Genomic DNA, 26,908 nt, shown 5'->3' on the forward strand with positions numbered 1-26,908 from the left:
CAACACCTGATTGGACACAAGGAAACATTCCTTCTGGAACATTTGCAGCCCATTTGCAAAGTGCTAGCACAAAGCCTTTACCATGGCGCATAGGCTTCATGCTGGCCCTCTGCGCAGGGGTGAATTTCACACTAAATCAACCAGCACAAACTGTGACAAGCAAATGGGGTTTATAAAACCCCTCTGTCACTAATTATATATAGGTGACCAAAGCAGAAGGAAAGACAATTCGCTGGTTTAATATGGATGATTTTTAAACTGATGTCGTCCCTAGAATAAAATATGTAGACTTTAAAACTCCAAAAAGCACCTATCTAGGTCCGTTTTTGAGCCCTCTTTCTGGAACATCTGAGTGTTTCCACCCACTGTATAGCAATGTACACAAAGTAGTTTGGTCTCCTGCTAAGATGGCAAACATCAGCCCTCCAGTGGTGCTGAAGATGCACAATGAAAGCAAAGTTACATAGGGGGCGTGTGCATTGAGTTTAGGATGGGCTTGGGATAGGCTGGGTCCTCCTCCCTCCTCTTTGCCAAGCCTATCGCAGCAACTCTAGGGGTGTGGATCTTTCCTTGCATCACAGCCTCTCCATGTTGCTCTGGTCCAGGGGTGGCCAACCTGTGGCTCCAGAGCCACATGCGGCTCTTCAGAAGTTAATATGCGGCTCCTTGTATAGGCACCGACTCCGGGGCTGGAGCTACAGGCACCAACTTTCCAATGTGCTGGGCGGTGCTCACTGCTCAACCCCTGGCTCTGCTACAGGCCCTGCCCCCTACTCCATCCCTTCCTGCCCCCTCCCCTGAGCCTGCCGTGCCCTCGCTCGCCCCCCTCCCCCCCAGAGCCTCCTGCACACCACGAAAGAGCTGATCGGGAGGTGCGGGGAGGGAGGGGGAAAGCTGATCGGGTGAGTGGGAGGTGCTGGGGGTGGGGGAGCTGATTGGGGGCTGCTGACGTATTACTGTGGCTCTTTGGCAATGTACATTGGTAAATTCTGGCTCCTTCTCAGGCTCAGGTTGGCCGCCCCTGCTCTAGGACCACCAGGTGGACTATCCACTAGGATACCCCACTCTGCACACATGGGAACGCACCAAGGAATCAGCTCCCCCTCATTGTGAATGGAGAGAAACCAGCCTTGCCATCAGTAATGCTGTAGACCACCCATGCTCCTGTCCACTGCTCTCTCCAGGTTTCCACAGCTCACTCATTACCGTGGTATCTGAGCAGAACAGAGTCCACCACTCCCCTCTTCCCCCCCTCCCCCCCGCCCCGCAATACCCATCGGGAGCAACGTTTCCTATAACTGTCTGCCTCAGAGGAGGGCAGGCACAAGAACAAACTCTTTCAGAAAGCTAAAGCACGAGGTCGCAGTCATTAGCTGCCCTTTGTGTTATGATAATTGTATTATGAGTTTGCTTTTATAAAGCGCAGCCTCGCACTGTGCATTAGAGGCCATTTAAAACATACAGGTTGACATCCGGATGCTTTGCCTCTTTTTACTTTATCATTTCCAAAGCCCCCCAGGAAAGACGGGGGTGGGAGGACAGGGAGACTATTTCTGAGCTTTGGTTAAAAAAAATAAAGGGCAGCCATTTGCTAAATGTTATTTCTGGGTTTGCATGTATTTACCGAGTGACTCTCTGTTCCCATTGCTGTAATGTAATAGCACACTGCACAGATTAGATGCAGCATCCCCGTGAGTTAAAGTACCCACAGTGAACGCATCATGCCCAGCTTCCCTCTGCACATCATTCCAATTGTAAATACACCTGGAAGACAGGAACAGAATCCTATGTCTGCCAGTGAAATGCTCTATCTCCAGTCCCCGCAAATGCCTCTAAAAACACTGCAAGCAAAAGACCCCAGCTGAACTTATATGGCAAACAATGCCGTACACGAAATTCACGTGCTAGTCACGTTATATGCACTAGTTCAATGACCGATACATGAATCAAACCCAACAGAATGAGCCACCATGCAACCTGCAAAAGCAAGCATCATAACATGCAACACAGTAACTCGATCACGCCCCAAGACTGAGGACACGGTGAAAACTGATCAGCCCCCAGCATTCCCCACACATCCTATTATATTAGAACAAGGCAGACATCCAATGATATTACAGAGCTGGAACTATAGAATCACAAAAATATTTCTTCACCTAGACCACAAGCCAACCTGGGGAACTCACTGTTGCAAGACATTACTGAATTAAATATGGTCTCTGGAGCTAAATAAGATTGAGACCACTGTCAACATCAGTAGCAGTGCAAATTAAGAGCCCAACTGTGCAATCCTTAAGGGCTTGTCTACACAGTACAGCAATGCGCGCTATCGTGATGTGATTTCTAAAGCACACTAACGTGCTGCACTTCAATTGGAATAGCAGTATGTTACTGTTCAAGAAAGATGAATTCAAACTGGAACAGGTGGTGAGAAGTGCTACTAGGATGATCAGGGGAATGGAGGGCCTATTTTATGAGAGGAGACTGGAGAAGCTAGGCTTGTTTAGCCTAGCAAAAAGAAGGCTGAGAGGGGATATGTTTGTTCTCCATAAATACATCAAGGCGGTAAACACCAGGGAGAGTGAAGAGCTATTTAAACTGAAGGACAATGCTTGCACAAGCACAAATGGGGATACATTGCCAGGAATAAATTCAGGCTGGAAATTAGAAGAAGATTTCTAACTATCAGAGGGGTGAGGTTCTGGAACAGCTTCCCAATAGGAGCCATGAGTCCAAACAACTTAATCAGAAAGAGCTGGCCAAATTCATGAGTGCCATTGTATCACAAGACTGCTTGTGATGATAGGAGACAGAGCTCAGCACACAGCCCTGGGGATCACTTCCTGTTTGTGTCATATTACTAAAAGCTCATGTTTCAAGGATTCAGACGGTCAACCTGCAAGGGTCAGGAAGAGATTTCTCCCCTGCTCTCCTGCAATGTATTCAGGGTGAGTTTTTGGTCCCCTTTCGTTGAAGCATCAGGGATGCAGATGGCGAGAGATGAGACACTGGATAGGGTGGACCAGGGCTGTGAGGTGACACTGAGCATTCTCTCTCTCGCAGGTGCTTGGCTGGCTGGCTGGTTCTTGCTCATATGGTCAGGGTCTAACCGATCACCATATGTGGGATAGGGAAATAAATTTTCCCCTGGGTCAAACTGACAGTGACCTTGTGGGTTTTTCACCTTCCTCTACAGCATGAGAGTGCAGGTCTCTTGCCAGGATTATCTGGATATATCTCACTTCATCATTGGCCTGCCACTGCAGGGGCCTCAAATACCGGTGCACCTCTGTCCTTCCTAGCTCTGCCTGTGGCACATAATAGTCTTGTCTCCTGTGGGCTGTAATACTTTGGTCTAATTTCTGTTATTGGGTTTAGTGTGCGGGTGCTGGGTGGTGCTGATAGCCCGGGAGAGACCAGAGGTCAGACTAGATGATCTGCTGGTCTTTCTGGCCTTCAGCTCTATTAATCTGTCATTTTAAGTGCACTAAGGAACCTTTAGTGCACCAGCAAGATCTGCACGGGTCAATTAATGTGCAACACATTTGTGCGCTTTGGAAATCACACCCCAGTAGCACGTGTTACCCAGCAACGTAGACAAGCCCTTAGTCTTGTTGGACAGTAATTACTCATGCGAGCAGCCCCACTGAAGTCAGGATTATTTGCATAACTGATCCTCAACATAAGGGTTGCACAAGATAGCCCTAAAAGATTGAACAATTAAATCATGTACTTTGAGGGGGCAGCATGCTGGTCAGGGAACAATCACGTACCTACACCCACTACATAGCACTGCATAGTAACTAGGTACGCAGTGGTGGGATGTATGTTTTCTTCTGAAGCATCAGGTACTGGCTACTGGAGGGACTATGGACCAACAATATAATTTGCCCAGGCAATGCTACATTCCTATGACTTATTGCATGACATGTCTTGATATTTTCTGACGTGTTGTGAGACCACTTGGAAAGCAACTCACATCTTCTGTCTGGCTCTCAGTACTGAAGTCAGAGAAGAGGAGCTAGAAGAGATCTTTAACTTGACGTCCTTGTGCCTAATCACCACACAAAATGATCTACCATATAGTGTAGCATTTGGCGACTGAGATCCATCAGCCTTGTTATACATTAGCAATTAAAACTGCCTTCCCCGGCTTAGTCATGAAGGGCAAATTATAGCACGCAATCAATACTTTACCTAGGGGCTGATATCCTTGTCTCGATGGGCCTCCAAAGGGGTTCCGGCTTCCGAATCCGCTCCCATCAATGGAACCATAAGACATTTTCTACGGGGCGGTGAATGCAGATTTTCTCTTAAGGCTGAAAAAGGACACAAAGAAAGAACAGTTGGCTAAAGTCCACAAGCATTGCCTAAAAGACCCTGCAAAGGAAATAAAGCCCAGAGCTTCCCTAGTAACCTTGTCCACCACTAGTGAGAGTAGAGCACCGGGGGGTGAGGAGGGTTGTCAGGTCTCCTGAGTTATGTCCCTGGCCTTTCCACCGACCCGCTGTGTGACTTTGGGTAAATCACCTCCCCTTTCTGTGCCTTAAATGAGCATAACACCACTCGTCGGGGGTTGGGAGACTTCATTCTTTACCGTGTGCACTGTGCTTTGAGATCCTCGGATGGAAGGCGAGTGCAGGGGAGTGTTAGCAAAGGAAATTAGCCATTGCCTTCTGCAGCATTTTCGCTACAGAGCTGGACAGGAGTCCATCCGTCACACTGCAGGCTTGACGAGCTCTAGAGAGACAGTTTATGGCCATATCATAATCTCCTGGGCCTCCAGTACAAAAACTGCAGCCAGAGTTATTTCTCCTTGCCTGTAAAAAGATGCTGCATCAAGCAGCAATAGACTGAATTCAATACAGTTCTGGCAGCTGCAAGCCTAAATCTCCTCCTTCATCTCCTCCTTGCCTCTGCAACACGCACCCACCTCTGCCCCAGAAGCCTTAGATTATTTCAAAGGGCTCCCAGGACTCGAAGGGCCACACATGACTTACCCTGGAGGCCCTGGGAACCTGATGGCCCAAAGAAATAAGGACCAACATGCTAAGGCAGGGTTGGTAGGTAGCCAGGAAGTGGCAGAAGCGGCAAACAGGGGAAGGAGCAGCATGAGAAGTAGTGCTGGCTCCCCTACTCCCAGGGAGCAGAACTGGAAATGGCAGCCCCTTCTCCTTGCTTGTGGTGGTGAGGCCAGGAAGAAGGACAGTGGATGGAGGGGCTGATGGCCGCAGATGGGGCTGATGGCTGTGACAGTAGATTCCCTGCTGAGAGGGTGACAAGGACCATACAACAATGGTTTTCCTGTCCCTGCTCAGCTGGGAGCCCTTCACTGGAAATGGGGCCTGCAGCATGAGAGAAGGCAGGAACTGGGAGCCAAGTAGCTGTGTCTGCACTTAAGATGCATGTTTGGCTGAAGGGTATAATAAAAACCCAGACACCCCCCAAGTACATACACCAGCAGCGTGGTCCAAGCAGGGCCGGCTCTGGCTTTTTTGCCGCCCCAGGCAAAAAAGCCTCTTGCCGCCCCCCGCCCCCCGCCCCCGGTTGGGAGCGCGGCAGGGGAGACCGCTGAGCCCGGCCGCAGGCCCGCTATCCCCGACCGGCCAGAGCGCCGGGAGGAGGGCGGTGAGCCCGCCGCGGCTCCACTGGCGGCCGGAGCGCCGGGAGGAGGGCGGAGAGCCCGGCCGGGTCCCGGCTCTCCCCGGCGGCCAGAGCGCCGGGGGGAGAGCGGCGAGCCCGGCCGGGGCTCCGCTCTCCCCAGCGGCCGGAGCGCCGGGGGGAGGGCGGCGAGCCCGGCCGGGGCTCCGCTCTCCCCGGCGGCCGGAGTGCCGGGAGGAGGGCGGCGAGCCCAGTCGCGGCCCTGCTCTCGGGCCAGAGCGCCGCACCGCCCCCCTCCAGGTGCCGCCCCAAGCACATGCTTGGTGGGCTGGTGCCTGGAGCCGGCCCTGGGTCCAAGCAGCTGGGGCAGGAGGCGGGGAGTCAGCAGACCTGGGGTTCTATTCCCAGCGACTCGATGTGTAACCTCAGGCAAGAAAGACGCCTGCTTGGTGCCTCAGTTTGCCTGTGCGTATAATGGGGATAACACATGTGCCCCGTTTTGGAAAGATACAAGTCTGGAGTTATCTATGAATTACCTAGCCTAGGTGTATCGAAGGTCCGAAAGAGCAGTTTCTGTAGGAATTATTCATTGCAATTTATTCATGGCACCAGCTACCAAAGCCTGCAGCAGAAGGCGAAGTCTGTTGCAGTGAATCCGCAGCACTTCATTTCAATCAGCTGCAGGAAGAGCAGAGTCTCCAGACCCCACACCTCCACTTGGACTTTGGCCGCAGGCAGCTGCTGCACGTTTTTTTCTTTTAAGCTTCAAGACACCAGGCAAAAGTACTGCTGCCGTTAGTGTGGGCAATGGAATCCATGGCATTCCAGGAAGCCACTTACTGCCCTTTTCCGACTGGCGCAAAGGCACACAAACGGAGAGCTGTGCAATTTCTCTCTGCCTCAAGAAAAGAAAAAAAAAAACCCAAGGACTAATCGACTCCCATTTGCACTCCAGTTCCCTGTCAAGTTGCAGATCTCATCCAACAGCGGAGCCGCATTCCTGCACAGAGGGGATGTGCCAAGAGATTCCTAGACCTTGTGGCAGAACCAGCCTCCAGTACAGTTGGCCCCCAGGAACGAAACTGCAATAGCCCTAAAGCCAAAAGGGAGATTCAGCTCCGAGAAGCCAGACAAGAGAAGCTACAGTGAAAAAGAAACTGAGTACAGGAGTCAAAAGGCACGAACCAATAAAAAAAGCATAACTGATAGACCTCTAACAGTAAACACAGTTCCTCACACTGCTCTAGTGTCTTTCAGTTGAGGATCTCAATACACGTTACAAACATGAATTAGGCCTCAACATCCCCATGAAGTAGGTACGTTTTCGGCTGAGTAAAACTGCAGCACAGAGTGACAGAGCTGGGAACAGAAGCTAGGACTCACAACACAGACCCCTCTTCTAACTACGAGACAACACTTCCATCTAGATACTTATAACCAAGAATTTGTCACAGGTATTTTTAGTAAAAGTCAAAGACGAGTCACGGCAATAAACAAAAAAGTCACAGAACCCCACGATCTGTCTGTGACTTTTACTAAAGACACTGGGGGGAGGGGTGTTAGGGGGACTAAAAATGGGACCCCACACCTGCCACTGCTCCAGCCCCGGCTGCTGCTCCATTGCTCTGGCGGCGTGGGCTGATCATCAGTCCTGGGGGCCCCCAGCAGTGGCAGCCTCTGCTCTTGCAGCCTGGGGCCGCTGCTCCTGCAGCACGGGCTGACCGCTGACCCTGGGCCCTGAGCTGCTCCTGACCAGCCCTGGGGGCTGACCCGGCCACTGCTCTGGTGGTGGGGGCTGACCACCGGGACCACCAGCCCTGGGCCACTGTGCCGGCAGAAGGAGCTAAACACTGGCTCTGCGGGCCGACCTGGCCCCAGGCTTCTGCTCCTGGGCGGGGGGGGGGGGTGGGGCTGACAGCTGTTCCAGCCCTGCTGCTGTGGCACGCTGAAGCTGAAGAAGTCACAGCGGTCCAGTAAAGTCATGGAATCTGTGACAGACTCGTAGCCTTACTTATACTAAGGCTAAAATCAGTCACGGATTCTGCGATTTTATGAGCCCTCTGTGACTTCCTCAAAATTCCACTAATTCAGCCCCGCCACCTGTAACTTATCTTCACAGGGCCCCCTGTGGCGGGGGTCCCCAGGGAACTGCCCTGACTGCTACCCCCTAACGCTGGTCCTGTCTACGTTTTCGTGATTTGTTTATTTCCCACGTCCTGTCTGTGACTTTCACTAAAAATACCTCTGCCGAAGAGTAGCCTTACTTCTAACCCCCATTACTGCAGTATCTGGGCGCCTCATGATCCTTAATTTACTTATCCTCACAACTCCTCTGTGAGGCAGGGCAAGACTGTTATCCCCATTGTACAGATGGGAAACTGAGGCACAGAGAGACTAAGTGATTTGCCCAAGATCACATGGGAAGTCTGCGGCAGAGCAGGTAACTGAACCCAGGTCTTCTGAGTCCCAGGCTAGTGACAGAAATAATACAATGTAAGGTCATGCACTTAAGGTCTAACATTAAGAATTTCTGCTACAAACTGGGGGTTCACCACGTGGAAGCGACAGAGGAGGATGAAGACTTGAGTGTGCGGCTCGATCAGAAGATGACTATGAGCCAGCAATGTGATATGATTGTGAAAAAGCAAATGTGATTCTAGGATGTATCAGGAGAGGCATTTCCAGTGGAGACAGTGACGTATTAATGCCATTGCACAAGGCTCTGGTAAGACCTCACCTGGAATACTGTGTGCAGTTCTGGTCACCCAGGTTCAAGAAAGATGAATTTTAATTGAAACAGGTGGCGAGACGAGCTATGAGGATGGTCAGGAGAATGGAGGACCTGTCCTATAGAATCATAGAATATCAGGGTTGGAAGGGACCTCAGGAGGTCACCTAGTCCAACCCCCTGCTCAAAGCAGGACCAATTCCCAACTAAATCATCCCAGCCAGGGCTTTCTCAAGCCTGACCTTAAAAACCTCCAAGGAAGGAGATTCCACCACCTCCCTAGGGAACCCATTCCAGTGCTTCACCGCCCTCCTAGTGAAATAGTTTTTCCTAATATCCAACCTAAATCTCCCCAACTGCAACTTGAGACCATTACTCCTTGTTCTGTCATCTGCTACCACTGAGAACAGTCTAAATCCATCCTCTTTGGAACCCCCTTTCAGGTAGTGGAAAGCAGCTATCAAATCCCCCCTCATTCTTCTCTTATCCGGACTAAAAAATCCCAGTTCCCTCAGCCTCTCCTCATAAGTCATGTGCTCCAGCCCCCTAATCCTTTTTGTTGCCCTCCGCTGGACTCTTTCCAATTTTTCCACATCCTTCTTGTAGTGTGGGGCCCAAAACTGGACACAGTACTCCAGATGAGGCCTCACCAATGTTGAATAGAGGGGAATGAGCACGTCCCTCAATCTGCTGGCAATGCTCCTACTTATACAGCCCAAAATGCCGTTAGCCTTCTTGGCAACAAGGGCACACTGTTGACTCATATCCAGCTTCTCGTCCACTGTAACCCCTAGGTCCTTTTCTGCAGAACTGCTTCCTAGCCATTTGGTCCCAAGTCTGTAACAGCGAATGGGATTCTTCTGTCCTAAGTGCAGGACTCTGCACTTGTCTTTGTTGAACCTCATCAGGTTTCTTTTGGCCCAATCCTCTAATTTGTCTAGGTCCCTCTGTATCCTATCCCTACACTCCAGCGTATCTACCACTCCTCCCAGTTTAGTGTCATCTTCAAACTTGCTGAGAGTGCAGTCCACGCCATCCTCCAGATCATGAATGAAGATATTGAACAAAACCGGCCCCAGGACCGACCCTTGGGGCACTCCGCTTGATACTAACTGCCAACTAGACATGGAGCCATTGATCACTACCCGTTCAGCCCAATGATCTAGCCAGCTTTCTATCCACCTTACAGTCCATTCATCCAGCCCATACTTCTTTAACTTGGCGGCAAGAATACTGTGGGAGATCGTATCAAAAGCTTTGCTAAAGTCAAGGAATAACACATCCACTGCTTTCCCCTCATCCACAGACCCAGTTATCTCCTAGGAGACTGGAAGAGCTTGACTTGCTTAGCCAGGCAGAAAGAAGGCTGAGCGCGGATATGACTGCCCTCTATAAATACATCAGGGGGTAAACACCAGGGAGCGTGCAGAGCTATTTAAACTGAAGGACAATGCTGGCACAAGCACAAATGGGGATAAACTGGCCACAAACAAATTCAGGCTGGAAATTAGAAGAAGGTTTCTAACCCTCAGAGGGATGAGGTTCTGGAACAGACTCCCAACAGGAGCTGTGGGAGCAAACAACTTAATTAGTTGAGAGAGAGATAGAGGAGAAACTGATGACTGTGACTGTGTGATAGGGTTGCTTGTGATGGTGGGGGCAGGGCTCAGCAGCCCTCTGGTTTCTGTCTTATGTTCCTAAAGTTCATGCTCCAGGTTTCCAACTGGCCACTGCCAGGGGTCAGGAAGGGATTATTCCTTCCCCACCCATGTTTTCTGGGAGGGTTTTCGGTTTGGTTTGGTTTGGTTTGGTATTTTTGTCTCCTTCCTCTGAAGCATCAGGGATGGCCATGGCTGGAGAGAGGACATTGGGCGGGGAGGGCCAGTGCTCTCACGTGGCACTGAGCTTTCTCTCTCTCTCAGGGGCTTGGCTGGCTGGTTCTTGCTCACAGTCTAACAGATCGCCACGTGTGGGGTCAGGAAGGAATTTCCCCCCAAATCAGATTAGCAGTGACCTGGGGAGCGGGGGGGAAGAGATTCCAGCTTCCTCTACAGCATGTGGGTGTGCGTCACTTACCAGGATTATCTGGGTATATCTCACTTCATCATTTCCCTGACTTTGAGGGGGCCTCGGGCATTGGTGCATCTTGGTCCCTCCTGTTCTCTCCTTGTGGCATATAGTAGTCTAGTCATACTAATTTTGGCTGTTGGGTTTAGTGTGCAGGTGCTGAGTGGTGTTGGTGGCCTGTGATATACAGGCGGTCAGACTTCTGGCCTTGAACTCTACCACTTTATGGCCTAACTACTGGATCTTCACTTCCTCCCTTCTGAATGGAAGCAAAGTCCTAGGATTGCCCTGCCCTCCAGCTGGGAATGGAATTAGGAAAGGGAGGCAGGAATGCTAGAGGAAAGAAGTCATGAGAGGAGCAAGAGGAGACCAGCATGAGGGCTGGCACAGTGAGCTCTGATCTTCAGAGACACAGTCTAGGAGTTAGTGAGAACTTTTGTTAAATGCTTTGCTCTGCCACCCCCACCCCGCAATTGGGTGGCCCTGGGTAAAGAAAGGGGTGGTGTGGAGAATGAGACACCCAATTACCCCTCCTAATTCCTCTGCTATTTATCCTTCCAATGGGAAGCTTGACAAGATACAGCACAACTTTATTCTGAATTGTGTTATTAATGCCAACTGAGAGACTCTGTTGCCTAATGGACCAGACCCAAGGTTTTCCTGAGGGTGTGTTGGGGGCTGGGTAGCAGGGGACACCATCTGCTTGGGAGCGGATACAGCGCTGGAAATCCTGAGTTAGCGGAGATTGTATATGGGCCTAATGGCTCAAAGAGGAGAGAGACTGGAATCACTCCTGGTGGACAAGCCACGTGTGGCAGACAAACCACTCACTCACATACAGCTAATGAAAAGGGAGCTGTAAAGCAGGGACTAAATACTCAATTATCTTCCCATTAGGTCAGGATAGCCCAGCACTCACTGATGGGACAGGCAGAGTCTTCGTCTAGACAGGTGAGATGCAGACAGAGGGGCACGGGAGGAATCTAAGAAAACTACAGCTTCCCTGCTCACATCACTGGGAATAAAAGGCTGAGGACTCTGGCTTGTTCTTGAATTATTAGGGCCTGATCCTGCCATCCAATCTGTGTGGGCAGATTCCTGGGCCTGCACACAGCCAGTCTCTGCCTGCACAGATCCCATTCCAGGATCGGGGCCGTAGCCTGCTCTGCGCTGCATATCGCTCAAAAGCTAGCTTCACTTCAAAGTGAGGCCACCATAAGACACGGGGTCGGTTTCCAGCGATGGAAAGTCCACCAAAGCAGGCTGAACTGGTGGAAAGGGGCCACAACATCCCCCTGCGAGGGTGATCAAAGGAGGCTAGCGCAGCCCAAGCAGTGATGGCACTAACAAGAAATGGGGTGTGGCCTTAGAGCATGGTGAGGGAGCATCATACTTACCATCAGCCACTCCAATTGCCAGAGCTCTTACCTAGCGCGGCAAGAGTCCCTGCCTGAGACCCACAAGAGAGGGCAGTGGTGGCAGCGCCCAATCTACTAGAGGGGGCTTAGCAGGCACAGGGAAGTGGAATGTACAGCTCCCAGATCAGCTTCATTCAATCTACTTCCACAGGCCTGCCCTCTTCCACATAAGTCTCTCCATCAAGTGATGTTAATCCCAGAATACGGTGTTCCCTCAGTCTTCGGAACCCTCAGTGAATTTTGTGATATTTGGTGTTTTTCTTAAAGCTCCAGCCTCCAGAGTCATGGGATCCTGACAGGATCTCAGCTTTGATTTTTTTTTTTTAAATGTACGTTTTTAGCCATCATGGTTGGGGAGAAAAGTTTGAAAATGTGAATCCTACCGGCTCAAAACCAGGAGGCAAATGAGAATAATCACAATTTTTTTTTTATTTAAAATCTTTAGATTTTGGGGACCCTGATTCATGATTTGTGGAAACTTGGGATGAGCAATACTGTGAGAAAAGTATTTAGGAAAGCTGAACGAGCACGAGTCCATGGGGCCGGATGCACTGCATCCGAGGGTGCTAAAGGAGTTGGCGGATGTGATTGCAAAGCCATTGGCCATTATCTTAGAAAACTCATGGCGATCGGGGGAGGTCCCGGATGACTGGAAAAAGGCTATTATAGTGCTCATCTTTAAAAGAGGGAAGGAGGAGGATCCGGGGAACTACAGGCCAGTCAGCCTCACTTCAGTCCCTGGAAAAATCATGGAGCAGGTCCTCAAGGAATCAATTCTGAAGCACTTAGAGGAGAGGAAAGTGATCAGAAACAGTCAGCATGGATTCACCAAGGGCAAGTCATGCCTGACTAACCTAATTGCCTTCTGTGACGAGATAACTGGCTCTGTAGATGAAGGGAAAGCAGTGAACATGTTATTCCTTCACTTTAGCAAAGCTCCCACAGTATTCTTGCCAGCAAGTTAAAGAAGTATGGGCTGGAAGAATGGACTATAAGGTGGATAGAAAACTGGCTAGATCATCGGGCTCAACGGGTAGTGATCAATGGCTCCATGTCTAGTTGGCAGTCAGTATCAAGCGGAGTGCCCCAAGGGTCGGTCCTGGGACTGGTTTTGTTCAATATCTTCATTCATGATCTGGAGGATGGCGTGGATTGCACCCTCAGCAAGTTTGCAGATGACACGAAACTGGGAGGAGTGGTAGATACACTAGAGGGTAGGGATAGGATACAGAGGGACCTAGACAAATTAGAGGATTGGGCCAAAAGAAACCTGATGAGGTTCAACAAGGACAAGTGCAGAGTCCTGCACTTAGGACAGAAGAATCCCATGCACTGCTACAGACTTGGGACCGAGTGGCTAGGCAGCAGTTCTGCAGAAAAGGACCTAGGAGTTACAGCGGACGAGAAGCTGGATATGAGTCAACAGTGTGCCCTTGTTGCCAAGATGGCTAATGGCATTTTGGGCTGTATAAGTAGGAGCATTGCCAGCAGATCGAGGGACGTGATCATTCCCCTCTATTCGGCATTGGTGAGGCCTCATCTGGAGTACTGTGTCCAGTTTTGGGCCCCACACTACAAGGATGTGGAAAAATTGGAAAGAGTCCAGCAGAGGGCAACAAAAATTATTAGGGGTCTGGAGCACATGATTCATGAGGAGAAGCTCAGGGAACTGGGATTATTTAGTCTGCAGAAGAGAAGAATGAGGGGGGATTTGATAGCTGCTTTCAACTACTTGAAACGGGGTTCCAAAGAAGATGGATCTAGACTGTTCTCAGTGGTACCAGGTGACAGAACAGGGAGTAATGGTCTCAGTGGGGGAGGTTTAGGTTGGATATTAGGAAAAAAGTTGTTCACTAGGAGGGTGGTGCTCTATTTATGGATTCACTTTGCTGCCATGAGTTTCACAGGGAGAGGCTGTGGTGGCGCTTTGTTCCTCCATTAGCATCTCTCCTACCTGGGGAATGGCAGGGTCACAGCAAAAAGTTCCAGAACTAGGTCCCAGTTTATTTCTCAGACATGAACAATTTATCAGATACACCTCAGGATTAGGATTATCTTAATCCTTGAGTATGGGCAGTGGTTAGAGCAACAGCCTAGGAGTTAGAATTTCCACATTCTGTTCCCACCTCTGCTAAAGGCTTGCTGTAAAACCCAAGGTTTTCAGAAGTGACTTGTAACAGTGTTTTTGGGTGACCAACTTGACACTCTTCTTAATAGATTTTAAACCAAAAGGAACCATTGGGACCATCTAGGCTACCTATATAACACAGGCCAGAAAATTCCACCACTAATCCCTGCATCAGACTCTACAGTCTTTAGCTGAACGAGAGCATATCTTTTGGAAAGGCATCCATTCTTGATTCCAAGTGAAGAAGAATAAACCACATCCTTCGGTGAGCTGTTCCACACAGTTAAAACATTGCATCTTACTACCAGTTTGAACTGTGCAGACTTCAGCTTCCAGCCTTTGGGTCTTACTATACTTTTGCCTCCTAGATTGAAGAACCAAGATACGTGCCTCCTATGTAGGTGACAGACTGATCACTTTAACCTGTCTGGCCATTCTATGACAGACCTGCGGGTGGCTATCTTAAAACAGAAAAACTTCAAAAACAGACTCCAAGGAGAGACTGCTGAGCTGGAATTGATATGCAAACTAGAGACAATCAACTCAGGATTAAATAAGGACTGGGAATGGCTGAGCCATTACAAACATTGAATCTATCTCCCCTTGTAAGTATTCTCACACTTGCTTTTTATCAAACTGTCTGTACTGAGCTATCTTGATTATCACTTCAAAAGTTTTTTTTCTCTTACTTAATTGGCCTCTCAGAGTTGGTAAGACAACTCCCATCTGTTCATGATCTCTGTATGTGTGTATATATATCTCCTCAATATATGTTTCACTCTATATGCATCCGAAGAAGTGGGCTGTAGCCCACGAAAGCTTATGCTCTAATAAATTTGTTAGTCTCTAAGGTGCCACAAGTACTCCTGTTCTTTTTACTGATCACATTGTCTCTTAACTTCCTCTTCGATAAACTAAGTAGATTGATCCTCTTTAAGTTCTCATTATAAGGCCTGTTTTCCAGACCACAGACCATTTTCAAAAGGGGATAGTTGAGCATTTTCTGAAAATATTGACCTTAACACCTAAATCTTAGTTTTCTCACCTGTAACATGGATAGAATTACATTGACCTGCCTTGCAAGGATGCTGTGAAGCTAAACTTACTAACACTGAAATGCTTTTAGATCATTGGGTGAGATATACCACATATATTTGTATAATATTAATATTAATTCCAAGTCCTTTCCAAATGGTTTGTTCTCCAGGCTCCAATCTGTCAATTATGCTGGAGTCATGTCACTTTCCAGGCTTTTGTTTTCAGGGATTTATTCAATTATTAAAAAAACTATATCGTTCTGGAATATCACCTGGAGAAATGCCACTCTTTTTCCTCAGAGATCCTGAATTTCTGAACAAGATCTATTGCCAGAGTTCTTCTGAAAATCACTGGTTTTAACACTGAGTTGGTATAATTGCACGAATCCCTATGCTCTCGATGAGCTTCATACCGAATGTGTCAGAGGTCAATCAGAATAGCTGTAATGGGATAACTTTAAAAAAAAGTGTGTCTTTAAGCTAATTTATGCTTTTAGTTCTTCTGTGATGCTTGCAATATTAACATTCAGTTCTCTGGCGGCTTAGTACAAGGCAAGTTTAAGAAGCAAAATGTTTAAAAGCTTCAAAATTACTTGCAGCAAATGACTGCTCAGTGCAGTTATCCAGAACTAGTGTCCCAAGAGTTCTGGGACAGGATGAGCAGGGAGCCAGATAACACTGGGTATTTCCTCCCCCACCCCCACTTTGGTTTCCAAATTAATTTCAATGCTGGTGAAAGGTGCTTAGAGATGGAAGTAGTGCTATGTCTCCATGGCAAAGGCAGAGATGCTGCAAGACTCCCCATCAACACTGCTCCACCAAGGTGTCTCAACCTTGTTATAGACTGGAATTCTTTCTCGAAGGCTCCAATGGCTTATCTAGTGGCCTTGGCTAATCTCTTGCCAAGGCCACCAGCTGTCAACATCTATCATTCTTACTCTGGCACAGTTATGCATGGCTGTCCAAGCAGCCAGATGTGCTGAACAAGTAACAGAGGCCAAGCCCTAATGAGCCTACAGTCTCTAGCACAAGTTGCCCCAAAACTTAGAACAATACAACCGAAGAGAGACTGGGGTGTGCTCTTTATAGCTAGAACTCGATACAAAACAGCTTGATCTTCAGGAGATTCTAGAGGGATGGGTAAGATCCCTGGGCTGTTCCGGGTGACTGGGAACTCCTTGATTCAAAGCACAGACACTTGATCATGGCTGCTTTGCCTGGGGGTTTAGTCAGTGCTGTGTAGATACCCGAAATCCTACATCTGCATGCACTGGGCTTAAAGTAAAACCCAGCATGAGGGAAGCAGCTTCTTTTGTTGTTCCAAAGACCTTGTCAGAAACACGGAGAGGCTCCTTTCAGGACATTACATCCTTCGGTTTTTCCAAACATGGAAACATCTCGTCCAGGAATTAAGTCCTCCAAAGTAATTGAAAGCCTTTGATCTGTTCATTGTGGCTATCATTGCACATGATTCTCAGGAGCTGGGTAGTTCGGCTCAGGTGGAGAGGCTAATGGGGTGGTACTGAAGTCACTGTGGGGTACTGAGATATACAGGGTAGACTATGCCTTAGATGCCTTCTAGGACTCTGTGCACTGAATGTATTTTGCCTAGCTTGGCCATCACTGGCTTGCGGACCCCACTGCTGACAATTTCAACTCCAGAGAAGCAAGAGCAGCCATCTGTGGTGACCAGAAGACGTCCTCCATCAGTGACATCACAAAAGTTTCATAGACTAGGTGCAATGGAGCAGCTGGGTTCCCAGGGATAGCAGCATGGCACAATAAGCAGGTGGGATTCAGAGGTTATAAGGTCTATTTCTAGGCACAAGATTTTTTTTCTCATAGGAGCAGTTAGGGTTTTAGGATACTTTGGTAGTTAGCTCAATAGCATGGCCCAACAGGGAGGGAGGGAGAGTAGATCTTGGGGAATAAAGGAGTAATCCATCATCTTTTATGCAACATACTGAAAACGCTTCTGGAGTCTGAGCCACCAGCATCTAAACACTGGTTTCCATTGCTTATCTTCTAGGCCATACCAACCAACAAGGCTGCAATGGCCATCAGGCTTAGATAATGGAAATAAAACAGTTTTGAGATCTGCTCCTGAAAGGCATTATCAGTTCACTTGACCATGGTGTGAGGTTCTGTTTTAACTGAAGCCTAGCTAATGGTCCAACACCCCTTCTCTTACTCCCAGGAGAAAATGGCAGAGGAAGAGAGAGAGTTTACTTCCAAAATGTTCCCATCTTTGCTGCACTGAGCCGTCGCCTGGGTTAATCGGTTGGGTTTTTTGTAGTGCCGTCTTCTCTTTGCCATTTCATGCCATGCTGTCTGTTTTTTTGTGAACCCTGCATGTAGAACAGTCTTAATCTATCACTGCACTAAGCAAACACAGAAGTATTACATATTTCAGTGAACAGCAAAATTAAATTTCAAGTCAGTTCAGGAATCCAGGCTTCATCTTCCTTTTCGCTGGTTATGGATTATGAATATTAATGCAAAACTGCTGTAAAAGAACAGGGAGGAGGGAAGAAGGGGGTGGGAATCAGGCGCTGTAATTTGCTCCTGTGTAGCCGGAGCAAAGCTATTAACTTTGGATGATCCATATGCAGACATAAACAGAGACGGGGGTGTTACACTTGTTCAAATTAATAGATACAATCAGTGTTTGTGCACTGGCATCAGATATCAACAGGATAAAGGAGCTAGTGAGGAAGATATTGCAGAGACAGGCACACAGATGCTTAGACCACAGTTAAATTTGAGAATCCCACTTTGTGGGAAGGAGGCACCTGGCAGACAGCATGTTTAAAATGACAGAATCGTGGATTACTACATCTAGATGTCCTGCTCCCACCACTAAACATACTGTTCTCCAAGCCCCCCATTCCAACTGCTCACAGGAAGAACTTGTAATTGCAAGTGCAAGGTTTCTGAGAAGCTCTTCAAGCACAGGTCTGTACCAACACGGATACTCATGGGCAGCCTCTCTAGAAATACTTCTTGGACATGGCTAAAGACGTAGTAGTATGGTCCAATAGAAAAACGTGGCAACGTGGACATAAGAATTCTGGAGTGCTCCAGCAACAATTCACAGGGAAGCCATGAACAACTCCCTTAACCTTTTCACTTCAGATTCCCTACTGAAAATAGGAGATAGGGTCGGCAAGGGATGTTATCTGTGAACATTTTGAACGCCGTGAAGGATAACAGAATGGTTATTAAGTATCAGGGGGTAGCCGTGTTAGTCTGTATCTACAAAAACAACAAGGAGTCTGGTGGCACCTTAAAGACTAACAGATTTATTTGGGCATAAGCTTTCGTGGGTAAAAATCTGAAGAAGTGAGGTTTTTACCCACGAAAGCTTATGCCCAAATAAATCTGTTAGTCTTTAAGGTGCCACCAGACTCCCTGTTGTTTTTGTAGAATGGTTATTGTTATCTAACAATTAGTGGAAGATACTCCCCTGAAATATTTCCAAATAGCTGTAAGAAGTAAGGAGGGAGGAGAGTGGTTAAATATGGTCCAAGGAGGGTGAAATTGAGCAAAGGAAAGATACAGGTGAACAACAGGTAACATTTCCTAAGGGTGAAATCATTCAGACTGTGACATAGTCTTCCCCCTCCCAGATGCAAGTGCCATCACTGGAGTCATTTAACGTTGGTCAAGACAAAGGCACCAAAGAACCTTCTGCAGGTGAACAAGTGACAGAGACCATTTTTATCCCTAATTTTTGTGAGTCTGACTTCTTAGTCCCTCGCCTGGATGCCAAAACCACACACACATTCCAAGAGCTGTCAGAATGATAAAGTAGCAACATTTACTCTCAGATCCCCACATAACATGTCAGAAACACTGCATCCAGCTAATGCTTACAGCCACTGATCTTATGTACAAACCCTTCCTTGAAAAAAGGAAAGAGAAGAGGGTGAGCTTGTGCTCGAGACCACCCACTGCTGGACAAAATCAGGTCTATTCCAGAATTTCTCCCTTCTGGCTGCCAGATGTGCTCCTACAGCCACTCTTTAATTCACCCAGCAGAGGCCTTTTACTGGAATCTCAGATCACAAGTACAAATTTTCTTATTTACGTCTCTAAATTAATTAAAAGAGAGCCGTTCACTGAGAACGCATCCCGCTATGGTACATAATGCATTGACGTTTTAAAGCCATGGATAGAACCTAGCAGCCGAGATGCACTCAATCCCCTGGTTTGCACACTGAAACGGAACACACCTGTGAAGTAAAGAATAAAATATTAGCCCCGTTTTACGGACAAGGTGAAGTGGCTTGACCGAGGCTACATAGTGAGTCAGCAGCGGAGCAGAGATCAGAGAACAGGATGACAACCTGGCTCCTAAAGCCCAATGCATTCCTAATATAACCCTTCTGATTAATTCAAGCCTCTAGAACTCTGTGCATTATACCACTCACAAAACTGTTTTTTTAACCTCCCCCCATGCCACAATTTTCTTTCTTACGTTTTCACTATTTTTAACATGCTTTAATGTTCCCTGAACTACTCCTCCCACTGCCACGTGCCCCAGACTGACTGGGCTGTAAATTAGCGCATAGGATGTCAGAGACAGAAACAAATTTTTAAAAGCATGCAGTTCAGCCAGGATTCAAAAACAACAACATCCTTTATGAAATGCAAAGGATCTGAAAGGTCCCTCTAAATATAATATAATATAAGTAAAAGGAGATAATTTATTAATTGGAGATCATTAAAAGGAGTAAATCTAGCTCTACCATATCTCAGAGAAGATCTTAACTAGTAGGGAAAAGCAGATTCATTATTATGGACAATAAAGAGAGGAAAAGAAGGGACCTCTTCAAGTGGTGAATAATTCCTCTGATCACTTCTCTCCCCACATATATCTTTTCAATCTGGATTAGGATCGCCAACTTTCTAATCGCACAAAACCAAACACTCTTGTCCCGCCCCTACCCTGCTTCTTCTCCGAGGCTCCGCCCCCGCTCACTCATTCCACCCCCCCGTCGCTTACTCTCCTCCACCCTCACCAACTTGCTCATTTTCACCGGGCTGGGGCAGGGGGTTGGGGTGCAGGTTTTGGGGTGGGCCACGGAGGAGGGGTTTGGGGTGCAGGAGGGGGCTCCGGGCTCGGGGGTGGAGCCAAGGGGTTTGGAGTGTGAGAAGCGGCTCTGGGCTGAGGCAGGGAGTTGGGGTGTTGGAGGGGATTCGGGCTCTGGGCTGGGGGTGCAGGCTCCTGGGTGAGGCCAGAAATGAGGGGTTTAGGGTTCAGAAGGTACTCTGGGCTGGGGCAGGGAGTTTGGGTAAAGGAGGGAGCTCAGGGCTGGGGCAGGGGTTTGGGGTGTGGGAGGAGGTGAGGGGTGCGGGCTACAGGCGGCACTCACCTCGGAGGGCTCCCCAGAAGCTGCGAAGTGTCCCTTGGCTCCTAGGCGGAGGTACAGCCAAGTGTCTCTGTGGGCTGCCTCCGCCTGCAGGTGCCACCCCTGCAGCGCCCATTGGCCACGGTTCCCTGGCCATGCCTCTGCCTAGGAGCCGAGGGACATGTCACCGCTTCCAGGGAGCCGTGCAGAGCCAAATAGGGAGCCTGCCAGCCCCACCAAATGGACTTTTAATGGCCCAGTCAGCAGTGCTGACCGGAGCCACCAGGGTCCCTATTCGACCGGGCATTCCAGTGAAAAACCGGACACCTGGAAACCCTAATCTGGAGTTCTCTAAGGCCTGGTCTACACTACAGAGTTAGGTCGACGCAAGGCAGCTTACGTCGACCTAACTCTGTAAACGTCTACACTAAAATGTCACTCGTACCAATGTAAGTCACCCGCTACGCCAACTTAATAATTCCTCCTCTGCAAGAGGCATAGTGCTTAGGTTGACATACTCAGGTCGACACATTGTCGGTGTAGACAAGTGCTGATCAGAGAGAGTGGAAGAAGGGGAATAAAAAAATTGAGCAGTCATTTTTCCCCTCCCTCAGTCAGGGCAGTGTTCTTTACACAGTACATTCCCTACGGGGTGGTGGCCTGGCCAGTTTTTAAATGGCTGAGTGATAAGAAGTGATTTTTCAAATCCTTTTCCTCATTTCCTCCGGCCCCCAATCACAGTTGAGACTGGTGTGAAGTAAAGTGCTTGTATTTTGAATAAAGAAAAATATACCATTGCTGAAATACTGTAACAACAAAGCACAGTAATATGATTTTCCAATGCTCGCGGTTCTCAAAGGCACACAGGACTGTACAGTACATGACACCCCCTTCTCCCCCGTGCAAGTTCTGACCTATTATTGAACATTAAGAGTGTCAATGCCTGGATGCTTCAACCAGATCAACCCACTGTGCTAGGCTAGGCCCTATACAAACACAATAAAGAGCAGTCGCTGCCCCAGAGAACTTACAGAGGTAAAATAACCTTTCCACTCCTACTTGAGATTCCCCCCTTTATGCATCCCAGGATAGCATTAGCCCTTTTGGCCACAGCATCACACTGGGGGCTCATGACAGCTGATTATTCACCAGGACCCCCAAATCTTTTTCAGAGTCACCCCCTCAAGTAAGATCCCCACTTCATTTCACAGCGGCTGTATTAGGACTGGAAGTTCTTCTCCTGCCGTCATGAGATAATGCAGGGCTTGGACTGCCTTTGTTTCAAATGTTACTGATTAATAGAAAAACATCTTTCCATAAGAGTGGCACATTTTGAAAACTATTTTTGTTACCGCCAAGTGGCATAAGCAAGCCCTGATGCTTCCTGTCCATCATGCAAGCAACTATTTGAAATGACGGTAACACAGAATGTCCACAGGCAAGAAACCAAACAGTTTTGCAAACTAGAAGGGAAAATATGATCTAAACCCACATTTTTTTAAGACACCCATCCATTTATCAGGAAGGATTGGAAGAAATATGTGCAGTATAGTCTGGCCAAAGTACAAATAATTTGGATATGATAACTCTCGGCAGTTATTTGAAAAGGGATGAAGATGCAGGAGGGAGAGGAATTGCGAGGACGATCCAAGGAAATTGAATGCATAGAAAGTGAAGGTGAATTTGTGTGAGATAGAATCTTTTAGAATGTGAAATATTCACCCAAGGGAATTGATGGAAGAACCCAGCACCCGAGTTACTCAATAATAAATTCAACTAAGCACCGGATAATATTCTAATACATTGTAGGGAACAATCCCACATCAATCAGGGAAGAAGGAAGAGAGGGTCTAGATGACTGGATTGATCTTCTCCTTATAAGTGCTTTGCTGTCAAAGTTTCTATCTGAGTTTCTATCTCAAAGTCTCTTTCATCAAAAAGTTTATGAGGGACACAGAGAAGACTGCTGACAACACAAGGTAGCGTAAAGAGGCAAACTCCTTATCAGTCAGCCACTGTTTAAAACAACTTATAATGAGTGCAATTTATTTATTTATTTGGTTGTGTGTGTCCAAAAGAAGCCCAAGATCACGCAGACAGATTCCATTCTTCAAAACCAACATACGCGCTAACGCTATACCGAGCTAACCATATCTGTCAACCATTCCAAGAGTTACAGAAAAGGAACAGGTTGTCAATTATAAACTGGAGAAGATGAAAAGCCTCATCTCAGCTGGCTACCCGAGGTTCTGGTTCAGGTTTGTTAGCTGCATACTTAGGGATTTATTCTCCCACTGATATGCCCAGACAGCACCTGATAGCAACAAGGGAAGCAATGCATGAATACGGAGGGGGAAACTAACACCTCGCTAATGGGTCTGAGTCACAAAAGAGATAAAACACCAAGACTTGAACAATAAGTGCTTTACAAAAAAAGTCACTAAAATCTCAGACTCCACAAAGCAAATGGAAGAAATGCAGGACAAAAGAGACTCTACCAATCAGCTCCCAAACATCAATTCAGTCTATCTTCACTGCCAAAAAAGCTGTGCTTACATCAAGTTAGCTACCTTGATGTACAATCCTAGTGGAGACAATGCCTGGCAGTTTCAAATTTATCTTGATGTAGCCGGCTGAGGTCAACCCCAAGTGGGAGACAGACTGGGTATAGGGTTGACCACCTTGCCTAGCTACATGGACGTTAAAACTACCCGGGCCTTGACTCAAGTAGGATTTCACCTCAAGATGCTATCTCCAGGTAATGTTACCCTTCTTTTTTTTTTTTCTTCAGTGAAGACAAAGCCTCAGTCCAAATACTCACTGTCAAATAGCCAGTTCCTCATTATTGGTAAATTGGGAAACTAACTAAAGCAAGGGGGGGAAGGGAAGGAAAGTAAAATGGAAAGGTATTAAAAGGGATTCAAGGAATTTCCCGCCCCCCCCCCCCCCCCCCCCCCCCCCCCAAAACAAAAAACTTGCAACTTTTCTTCACACTCCCTCTAAGCTGATTTTAAAATTTCAGGTCACAATATTATGAAAACCTCTTGCAATCACTCCCCCATCCCCCCACCGCTTTTCTTTGTTTGTTTAAAGGGTTTGGATGGGGAGGTGGGTGTGGGGAAAAAGAAGAAAGGAAGCAGGGATTGGATGGCTCCAGAGACTGAAGACCTGAAGTCCGGAAGAGCTGAGTGCGAACAGCTCTCCCTGACTTCAGCTGGAATTGGAGGTGCTCGGCATCTCTGAGAATCAGGCCATGGGAATGCGACATGGAGAGTTTCTCTCGGGCATTCCTGGACAGCCAGCTTTCTGAGTCAGCCGCAACAAAAGGCAGCGTGGGTGGGTAGGAAATTCTGGGTCCTAGTCATGGCCCTGCCATTGAACTGCTGGGAGACCTTGGCACATTACCCCTCTCTGTGCCTGTTTGTCCTCCCACACTTTTGCCTGTCTTGTCTATTTAGGGCTCTTCGGGGCAAGGACTGTCGCTTTACTCTGTGTAAATCTAGCGCCCAGCACATGGTGCCCTGATCTTGGTTGGGGTTTGTCGGTGCTGCTACAATACACGTAATTGGGGAAAGAGTCTAGCACAGAGTCCTGGGGGGACTCTTGCAGGCAACGGGAGAGAGGCAGATCACCAGTTAAAAGGGAGTGGTCAGGGAAGCAGGATAACCGGACAGGATAATGTGGGGGAACCCAAGAAAAGATACATGGTCTAAGGCAGTGGTTCTCAACCAGGGGTGCAGGGCCCCCCGGGGGGGGGGCGCGAGTAGGTTTCAGGGGGGCCGCCAAGCAGGGCTGGCATTAGACTCGCTGGGGCCCAGGGCAGAAAGTCGAAGCCCCACCACATGGGGCTGAAGCCCAGAGCCCCGAACCCCGCCACCTGAGGCTGAAGCCAAAGCCTAAGTACCTTAGCTTTGCAGAGCCCCCTGTGGCGTGGGGCTCAGGGCAACTGCCCTGCTTGTCACCCCCTAATGCCAGTCCTGGCTTTTATAGGCAGAAAAACAGTTGTTGTGGCACAGGTGGGCCGTGGGAGTTTTTATAGCATGTTGGGGGGGCTCAGAAAGAAAAAGGTTGAGAACCCCTGGTCTAAGGGGAAAAGATCAGGGTGGATAAAAATCAATGGTTTTTTTAAAAAAAAATTTAAAAAACGGATTTTTATTTCAATTGGATTTTTTTGATAAAATGCATTTTGAGGAAAAAACCTATCTAAAGAGTTTTAATTAAGACACATTATAGCTCACAGATCTCTCATCATGGAATAGGGATTATAACTTCTAATTCTATAGGATGAGACAATATATTCATGTAATGTTTAAGAAAAGTTTTGTAAATGAGTTCTAATAGTTCATGGATTAAGGACCCAATTTTATGGGGTTCCAGGGGCTTCTGTATAGATTATTTGGTTAATCTTTCTATCTACCCAATGGGACTCAGTGCTCAGTCTAGAACAGTGGTCTCCAAACCTTTTTGATCGCGCACCCCATCAGTAAAAAAAATTTGAGCACGCACCCCCTGCTCCCGGCCGAACTGTCGAAGCAAAAAAAAAAAGCCGCTCGGACTCCCGGCCGAACTGCAGAAGGGAAAAAAACAAAAAAAAGCGGCTCTGCTCCGGCGGCGCTCCTCCTGCCGCGCACCCCGAAGGATCCTCTTGCGCACCCCACTTTGGAGACCACTGGTCTAGAAGCTACCCTCAGACATGCTTAGTTTTGCAGTTCTCAAACTGTGGATTTGTGCCTCGGGAGATAACATGCTTGTTAGCAGCAACAATGTATTTAAATAAATAAATAAATAAATATATAGAGGTGAGAAATAACAGACCTCAACCCTATTGTCCCTCTGCTAATTTGTGTACACAGAGTCAATCCCTCACCTCTCTCTAAAAGTGAAAAGTTTCAAAAAGTTCAATGAACAGAAGATTGTTGGGGGTGGAATAGCGCTGGACAAGGAGAAGAAGTCTGGAAATAAATGTGAGAAGGGAGGGACAGGAAGTAGAAACAAAAGTGAAACGGTTTGAGCAGCATATTCCAAAAGTCTTGAGGTCTTTCCAAGTGTAGCCTTCATTGATTTGAGATCTACCATACCATTCTCTAACTGGAAGGGAAAATCTATAAATGGCAGCAGGCCGTAAAAGAGACCCAGTTTGGGTATAGGAACCATTCAAGAAATGTTTGCTGATGATGTTTTAAAGAAAGTCACACCAATGAAGGTGGAAGTCACTTAAGCACTTGGATTCAGAGATTGTTGAAGTGATAATCTCTCTTTTAACAGCAGTAGCTTCTTCTGCCAGTGTAGAAAGAGTATTTTCTTCCTTTGGACTCATTCATTCCCAATTGAGAAATCGTTTGGGACCTGAAAAAGCAAGAAAGCTTGTTTTTCTTTTCCAGATTATGAACAAACAGGAAAATGAAGTTGAAGATGACTGAGTTAGCTGCAGAAGCCAATATTTAAAGTTTCTCATGTTGACCTGGCTGACATAGTCAATTTAATTTTTGTTTTGTTTTCTAAATATTTCATTTAACTATTTTAGTTAAAAACAATTTTAACAAAAACAAACCTGATTTTAAAAAACTTGAATGTTTAACTAAATTCAAAAATTCATATGCTTGTTTTGTTCAAATATTATATGTTTGCTGTTGAAGAAAAAAATCCAGACTACATAACGTTGTTGTTTTAGTTAAATAAAACAATTTCAATGTCTGTCTGGTGATGTTCTCCTCCTAATACAGCATGGCAAGAAAATCCTCCAAATATTAGTGATTAACCTCTTGAATTGGAGATAGTTCACCTCCCAATGACTTCATAAATATCTGCTTCAATCACCTTTGGTAAATGAAATAACCAAACAATCATTCATTTTCTGATATACCTGTCAAACTAATCTGAAAAGTTTTCAAAATAAATCACTTTAAAAATGAATAGTGTGTGCCTTCTAAAAATGAAACCGACATCTATCTCTGAGTTGTGAAGAATATGTATTAAGGTTATAGCAACCAACAAGAATGCACTTTTATGTAGAAATCCATGAATAAATCGAGTCTTCCTGACTAGTGATTTAAATGATGATTTAAATCAATTTGATTTAAATCAAACCCACCCTGGAAAAGATCTAGTGAACTAGTCTCAAAAGCAGCAGAGAGCTCAAGGATGTGTACAGGCCCTGTGATCTAGCCAGAAAGAAGTAATTAGAACCTGTTACCACTGAATTCCATGGTAATACCCTCAAATTGACTTCATCACAACCCTTGAGGGCTCTGGGGCAGTGGGGATGCTGAGATGCAGAGGAAATACCATCCAGTTCTGCTCAGCTGGAAGGAGAATGGCTTTGGGTAACACAAGAGAGGGCAGAGGGGGAAGACAATGGTCTGATCTTCAAGGGAAGGCACAGGGGCCAAAACAAGTCATCTCAAATAGTGCATTTGCTAAGAGTAACTGACATTGCAGCCTGCCAGTCTGCACACGGCCATGGAAGCAGCACTACCAGGATACCCCCAGGTAACCTTAGGGTGAACCTGTTTGGCTTCTCTCCCTTGGTACTGTGTAATGCTTCCCCCGCGACCTCCATGGCTTGCTTGTGTGTG

General features: G+C 47.2%; 1 protein-coding gene across 8 annotated transcripts in view; it reads right to left on the reverse strand.

The window, feature by feature from the left end:
• The window catches only part of TSNARE1 (t-SNARE domain containing 1), a 686,859-nt gene that overhangs the window by 506,592 nt on the left and 153,359 nt on the right, over window positions 1-26,908 (reverse strand). For 6 of the 8 annotated variants that reach the window (XM_026646872.1, XM_026646868.1, XM_026646856.1 and 3 more), the window contains exon 3: window positions 4,198-4,319. In XM_026646872.1, the coding sequence (XP_026502657.1) occupies window positions 4,198-4,282 (85 nt within the window). In that variant the 5' untranslated portion in view covers window positions 4,283-4,319. Of the gene's footprint in view, window positions 1-4,197; window positions 4,320-4,530; window positions 4,574-6,137; window positions 6,204-26,908 lie in introns of those variants that run through there. The other 2 variants (XM_024213558.2, XM_024213561.2) reach the window with 2 other exon arrangements.

Source organism: Terrapene carolina, unplaced genomic scaffold (genome assembly GCF_002925995.2).
Source record: "Terrapene carolina triunguis isolate 2854851 unplaced genomic scaffold, T_m_triunguis-2.0 Scaffold58, whole genome shotgun sequence".
In the NCBI taxonomy this organism is placed as follows: Eukaryota; Metazoa; Chordata; order Testudines; family Emydidae; genus Terrapene; species Terrapene triunguis.